General features: G+C 42.4%; 1 protein-coding gene across 1 annotated transcript in view; it reads left to right on the forward strand.

Moving 5' to 3' along the window:
* Positions 1 to 2962: 2962 nt before the first annotated feature.
* CD48 (CD48 molecule) overlaps positions 2963 to 7348 on the forward strand; it is a 20991-nt gene continuing 16605 nt past the window's right edge. The window contains exon 1 of the mRNA XM_005857758.2: positions 2963 to 3133. Coding sequence (XP_005857820.1) covers positions 3055 to 3133 — 79 coding nt within the window. The 5' untranslated portion in view covers positions 2963 to 3054. The remainder of the gene's footprint in view (positions 3134 to 7348) is intronic.

Raw genomic sequence — 7348 nt, forward strand, 5'->3', positions numbered from 1 at the left:
GCCAACATGGCGGCTGTCTACCCTGTTTCTAAAAGATAGACAGCCAACATTATACTGCAAACAAACAGAAATCTCACCAGCTGTTTCTGGTGGCTGAACCCCGAGAGGGAGAGCAAGAAGAGACCCCAAGATTAAGAATTCTTGGCAGCTGCTGGGATGTTCTAGCAATCTCTCTCACGCTTTCAACCCCACCACACACAACTAGGCTTCCCCAAAGCAGAACTCGCCTCCTCCTTAAACAAATTAAACAACAACAAACAGACACAAAAACATCAACACTCTTATACAGATGCACAGAACACACTAAAAGTTTACACCAGAGAATTTCCAGCATTAAAAACTACCAAAGCAGTGTCTTTTGTCCCTGGTTAGGGAACTGCCTCTACATAACATGTCTAGAAAGTTTGCTCAAACCATAGCTGTGGAACCTCCACCAATCCCAATGGACCGGAAAAAGCCTTCAATAAAGTTTCTTACTTTTTTAAAGCCGAATCCTGCCCCATTAGCCTGGCTAAAGAAAATGTTCCCACCCTACTTACAGATCGCGACTTCTGCAGCTGAACGTGGGCATTTGTGTGCAGTGAAATATCTCCCCACCTATACGGTGAATCCTTTCCCACCTTTCCGGTGAATCTTCATTTTTTCGCTCTAGGCGAAGTCTTCTCTTCCAGATTTCCCGCTGAGGCGCTAGATGTTGTATGTTTGTTTCCCCCTCGTCCCGCGTGGTTTAGGGTTCAGGATCTGGAAGAGGAGCCGCACACAAATGAAAGAGAAGAGACAAGAGACAATGAAATATTGGACCAGGCAGGCAAATCCAACTCAAGGGGAAGGACTTCCACTGGTGCTCAGGCCGCACCAACCTTTTATTGGTTTGGGATCCACCCATAGCCCTTAGGCAGGCAATTTCCAGTAACAGGCAGACTAGCCCTTTAGCAAGGATTTACATAATAGTAAATGGGGAAATTGATTCAGCTACCATTGTCTGGACTAACAGTGGGTGCATAGCTCTTACCTTTGCCAGGGCTTCAAGGGTCACCAGCCTTCTGGTTCCTTGTCCACACCTCTCTGATAGAGAAGATAATGGATGACTTCCCACATGCAAGTACCCAGAATACTTTTTAAAAAGGACATATAGGCATGAGTGGGGGGATCTGGGGGGTAAAGGGGAGATAAGGACACATATGTAATACCTTAATCAATAAAGAAATTTTTTTTTAAAAAAAGGACATATAGGATCTGACTGCCTCCCATTTACCTGCCTTTTATTTTGAATAATAATAATTCAACCTTGAATGCCATCTAAGGCTATGGTCTTGCCCCATCCCCAGTGGTCCACTCTGTTCAGCAAGACACATGCTGACACTGAGACTTCCTAGGAATGAGCCTTCCTAGCACTGTGGGACTCCATTATCCAACCAAAGTTTGGTCATCAATGCATCCTTTGGGTTGATTTATGACCAAAAGGGGGATGTGCGGGTGAAAAAGGGCCACATGCTAACCTGACTAATTCAGGGAAGGCCTGCATGACAACCTTTAAGAGACTTCAAATAACCACAAAGTGTTACCAGGAAACCACCCCCCACCCCTCCCCTGTTTGGCTCGGTCTGCCTGTCGCCGTGTCCAATAATGAAAGCAGGGTTGAATGATATTAGGTATTTATTGAGAAAGCTGTGAGGTGGAGTTTCTAGGAAGACACACAAACAGAAACAGAACTCCAGGATGTGGCCCAAAAGGCTGCCTATAATTGTGCACTGGTTGGACGGAAAAGAGGACATCGGATGTGGCTCAACCAAGAAGACAGGGCGCTTACAAGCATCAAATCCTGCCTCCCAGCAAGGTACAAGGGACAGGATTATAAAGGGGAAGGGGCTGGGGTGAGACATGCAGGCCTGGGGTGTGCTAGAGTGAGGGACTGCGGCATGGAAGGGTTACAGAATGTTACAGAATGCTAAGGGGAGGAAATGAGACATGAGAAATTGAATGTGCTCGGAGGGAGGGGGATGTATGAGGAAGGATTGTGTTGTCAGGATATGGAGAAGGATTGTGTATGTGCTGGGAGGGGGGACTGACGTATGGAGAGGGATTGCAGGGTTAGGAACCATGGAAGAAAAATTGCTAGATTGTCTTAGAAAAACAATGTGTTATGATACGCTCCAGCCAGGTGTGACTCTGTTTACCCCGCCTTTGTTCTTATGAACTTTCTGTGAACTTCTAAGGTAACACTGTTTTGCTATAAAGGATCATACTGCACCCTTGATCTCTGCCACATGCTCCGAAGCTCCCAGAGGGGAGCTAGGTGCTGTGGTCAGCTGGCCAGCTTAATAAAGGTTCTTAAATTTAAATTCTGAGTCCAGCTTAATGGTTCTTAAATTTAAATTCTGAGTCGGTGGTCTATCTCGTTGAGCCAACCCATAACAGGGGGTCCACAGATGTCAGCTATTGTAGTCATCAGGTGATGAGATGATGCTTCTATACCTGGTGGGTTGGCCTGACTATGGTTGTCGGTTCTGCTTGCTGCATTCACAGCTGAGTCACCTCTTCAATTGCTTTACACAGGCCTTGAAAAGGAAACTTTAAGAAAAACTTAACCCCCTATTCACATGAGTATCTGTGTTCTAAGATTTAAAATAATATGATTACTTTTCAGATTAATTCAGCTGCTCTATCTATCCTATTTAATAAAAGGCTAATATGCAAATTGTCCCCTCGGGCAGGAGCTCGACCAACCAGGAACTGGACCGGGAGCTCAATTGCTCGCTATGACGTGCGCTGACCACCAAGGGGCGGCACAGAACGAAGAGAGGTCCCAGCCGGCAGTCACTAGGAGCCCTACCCATGCATGAATTTTGTGCATTGGGCCTCTAGTTAGATTATAAGTCCATCCTATCAAAAGGATGAACTAAAATTAAAACTGCCATTGTGGTCTCAGATGTAACGAAGAGAAATCTATGGGACTTCCTGTTTCTCAAGGCCCCACCCATACAGCTAGAGTGGAAGGAAGTTGAGCACTGAAGACCTTCCTGGCTGCAGTGTTCAGGAAGCTCTGGAGAGAAGATGTACTCCGAAGGGTTGAAGTGGTGTCTGGCTCTACAGCTTCTACTGCCTTATTGCTTCTTGGAGACCAGCATCCAAGGTATTTTCCACAGATTGTCTGCCTATAATTGTGCACTGGTTGGATGGAAAAGAGGACATGGGATGTGGCTCAACCTGAGTTCCATCTCTTTTCCCCAGGGGACATGGCAAAAATAGGACCATAAGAAAGTAGGCCCCTCTTAGTCCCATGGTAGTTTTCAAATTTTGAATAAAAGGAAGTGTTGGCAGCAGTGGGAGGGAACAAGCTGGTGTTAGATAGGTGGGGTCAGACCGGACCTGCACGGTGTTCAGTGACCTCGGTACTTGAGTTCTGGCTAGGAAAGGATTCAGAGCCAAGACTCAAATTATAAGAGAACATTTATTTAGAAAATCACAGAGGTAGAAAAAATAATTTGTAGAAGAAATAGGCTTAGGAAACATGTTAAAGAGGTAAATGAAGAGATGAAGGGCCCTCGGAGCTTGGGAGTCAGGAAAGTAATGCCTGGGAGGAGGAGAGAGGGAACAGAAAGGTGAGGGTGTGCTTGGAGGAGAGGGTACTGGGTTCTCCATCCTAAGGGTTTTAAGGGTGGAGATTTTAGGAGAGGTTCCAGGGGAAGATTTCTTCCCACCACCCCTTATTTATTTATTTATTTATTTATTCATTCATTTATCTGCTTGGAGGGGGTACTGGGTTCTCCATCCTAAGGGTTTTAAGGGTGGAGATTTTAGGAGAGGTTCCAGGGGAAGATTTCTTCCCACCACCACCCCTCAACCTGTGGGTCGCGACCCCTTTGGGGGTCGAACAACCCTTTCATAGGGGTCACCTAAGACCATCGGAAAACACATATATAATTACATATTGTTTTTGTGATTAATCACTATGCTTTAATTATGTTCAATTTGTAACAATGAAAATACATCCTGCATATCAGATATTTACATTACGATTCATAACAGTAGCAAAATTACAGTTATGAAGTAGCAACAAAAATAATGTTATGGTTGGGGGTCACCACAACATGAGGAACTGTATTTGACTCCATTGTATGTTCTTGCCTCCTTTGTCAAATATTAATTGAGCGTATTGGTTGGGGCTGATTTCTGGGCTTTCTATTCTATTCCATTGATCTATATGTCTGTTCTTGTGCCAGTACCAGGCAGTTTTGAGAACAGTGGCTTTGTAATACAGCTTGATATCTGGTATTGAGATCCCACCTACTTTGTTCTTTCTCAGGATCGCTGCAGCTATTCGGGGTCGTTTTTTGTTCCAGATGAATTTTTGGAGAGTTCGTTCTAGGTCTGTGAAATATGCCGTTGGTATTTTAATGGGAAGTGCGTTGAATTTATAGATTGCTTTGGGCAGTATGGACATTTTAATGATGTTGATTCTACCAATCCAAGAACATGGTATGTTCTTCCATCTCTTTATGTCTTCCTCTATCTCTTTTTTCAACGTCCTGTAGTTTTCTGAGCAGAGGTCAGAAACACGGATATGAGAGAGACACAAAGATTGGTTGCCTCCCTCATGCACCCTGATGGGGGCTGGGGATTGAGCCTTCAACCCAGATATGTGTCCTAGACAGAGAATTGAACCAAGACCCTCTGGTGTGCGGGCCAAAGCTCTAACCACTTAGCTTTGCTAGCCAGGGTTCCTCTTTAAATAAAATTAAAAACAAACAATCAAAAACTCTCTTTACTTTTCATGCCCCTTTACATAATGCCCTACCATTTTCCTTCCCATTCACACTAATATGTCTTAAAAGAGTTGTTCAGGCCTTGACCCATGGTAATCTGACTTATTGAATTCATTTGACTTCCCATCTCAGAAAATGGTACTCTGTTTATCTTGTCACTCATGACACAAATCTTCAGTCTTGAGATCTACTGCCAAATAACTTCCCAAAAAAGTTTGTAGATGTTTGTAAATAGTTGATCTTATCAGAGAGCCTCAATTTCATATCAATATTTTAAACATGCACCTCTTTCCATATTAGAAGTTTTACTAGAGATCATGTGACTTGTTTTTAGAGTAATCAGAACTTCCTCTTTAGAACATCTTCCTTTTTCCTGAATAGACTCTTTTGCATAAAATTATGACTTCCTTTCATCTAATCCCCCTCCCCATTTAAATTTTGCTTTTTTGATGAACAAGAATCATGGATAAGCACAGCAAATATCTGATTTATTTTCTATTGTAAACTACAAGTAAGTAAACACAGTTACTTTATCCTAAGCATCCAGACACATACCCAACTACTTCCTCCTATTAGAATTAAATCAAAATAGTAGCTTTCCTTCAAGTTGTTTCTCCTACCTTTTATTTTATTTCTTATTTTTTAAAAATGTACCTTCGTCCTGACCAGTTTGGCTCAGTGGATAGAGTGTCGGCCTGCGGACTCAATGGTCCCAGGTTCGATTCTGGTCAAGGACATGTACCTTGGTTGTGGGCACATACCCAGTGGGGGGTGTGCAGGAGGCAGCTGATCGATGTTTCTCTCTCATCGATGTTTCTAGCTCTCTATCCCTCTCCCTTCCTCTCTGTAAAAAATCATAAAATATATTTTAAAAAAATGTATCTTCATTGCAGATATCCCCTCTTTTCCCCCATTGACCCCTTCTAGACTACACCTGCCCCCTGCCCCAGGTCTTCACCACACCATTGTCTGTGTCCATGGGTGATGCATATATCTCCTACCTTTTAAAATAAGGAATTGGTAGGAAGGCAAATTAACATTTTGTTCATTTACTTTAAAAATTAAAAAATACATAAATATACTCTACATAAGTAAATATCAATCTATCTGAATTTATTAGACAATCCTCCATTAGCTGACTAAACTAACACCTTGATGCCCCAAGTTGTATTACAATGTATCTGCATTAATTTTGCAATCTCTATTAGTAAAATTAATCCATCTTTCTTCTTCAATTTGTGAATGGATTATAGAATTCTTTTAGAAAACTAGAATGCCTTTTTTTCCTTCTTTTATGGTCAATCAACCCTTACTTCTAGTGTTTCTATCTTCAGGTTTATGTTGCTTTTCCAGGCCACTCATTCATTAGAACCATGCAGGGTGGTGGCGTGTGGGCAGTGAGGAGAGGAAGAGGCAGGGAGGCTGGGAACCTGATCAGCCCTGATTGCCGGCCAGGCCTAGGGACCTCACACATGCATGAATTTCATGCACCAGGCCTCTAGTGTGTGTGCAGAAACACGGATATGAGAGAGACACAAAGATTGGTTGCCTCCCTCATGCACCCTGATGGGGGCTGGGGATTGAGCCTTCAACCCAGATATGTGTCCTAGACAGAGAATTGAACCAAGACCCTCTGGTGTGCGGGCCAAAGCTCTAACCACTTAGCTTTGCTAGCCAGGGTTCCTCTTTAAATAAAATTAAAAACAAACAATCAAAAACTCTCTTTACTTTTCATGCCCCTTTACATAATGCCCTACCATTTTCCTTCCCATTCACACTAATATGTCTTAAAAGAGTTGTTCAGGCCTTGACCCATGGTAATCTGACTTATTGAATTCATTTGACTTCCCATCTCAGAAAATGGTACTCTGTTTATCTTGTCACTCATGACACAAATCTTCAGTCTTGAGATCTACTGCCAAATAACTTCCCAAAAAAGTTTGTAGATGTTTGTAAATAGTTGATCTTATCAGAGAGCCTCAATTTCATATCAATATTTTAAACATGCACCTCTTTCCATATTAGAAGTTTTACTAGAGATCATGTGACTTGTTTTTAGAGTAATCAGAACTTCCTCTTTAGAACATCTTCCTTTTTCCTGAATAGACTCTTTTGCATAAAATTATGACTTCCTTTCATCTAATCCCCCTCCCCATTTAAATTTTGCTTTTTTGATGAACAAGAATCATGGATAAGCACAGCAAATATCTGATTTATTTTCTATTGTAAACTACAAGTAAGTAAACACAGTTACTTTATCCTAAGCATCCAGACACATACCCAACTACTTCCTCCTATTAGAATTAAATCAAAATAGTAGCTTTCCTTCAAGTTGTTTCTCCTACCTTTTATTTTATTTCTTATTTTTTAAAAATGTACCTTCGTCCTGACCAGTTTGGCTCAGTGGATAGAGTGTCGGCCTGCGGACTCAATGGTCCCAGGTTCGATTCTGGTCAAGGACATGTACCTTGGTTGTGGGCACATACCCAGTGGGGGGTGTGCAGGAGGCAGCTGATCGATGTTTCTCTCTCATCGATGTTTCTAGCTCTCTATCCCTCTCCCTTCCTCTCTGTAAAAAATCA

Source organism: Myotis brandtii, unplaced genomic scaffold (genome assembly GCF_000412655.1).
Source record: "Myotis brandtii unplaced genomic scaffold, ASM41265v1 scaffold1120, whole genome shotgun sequence".
Classification (NCBI taxonomy): domain Eukaryota; kingdom Metazoa; phylum Chordata; class Mammalia; order Chiroptera; family Vespertilionidae; genus Myotis; species Myotis brandtii.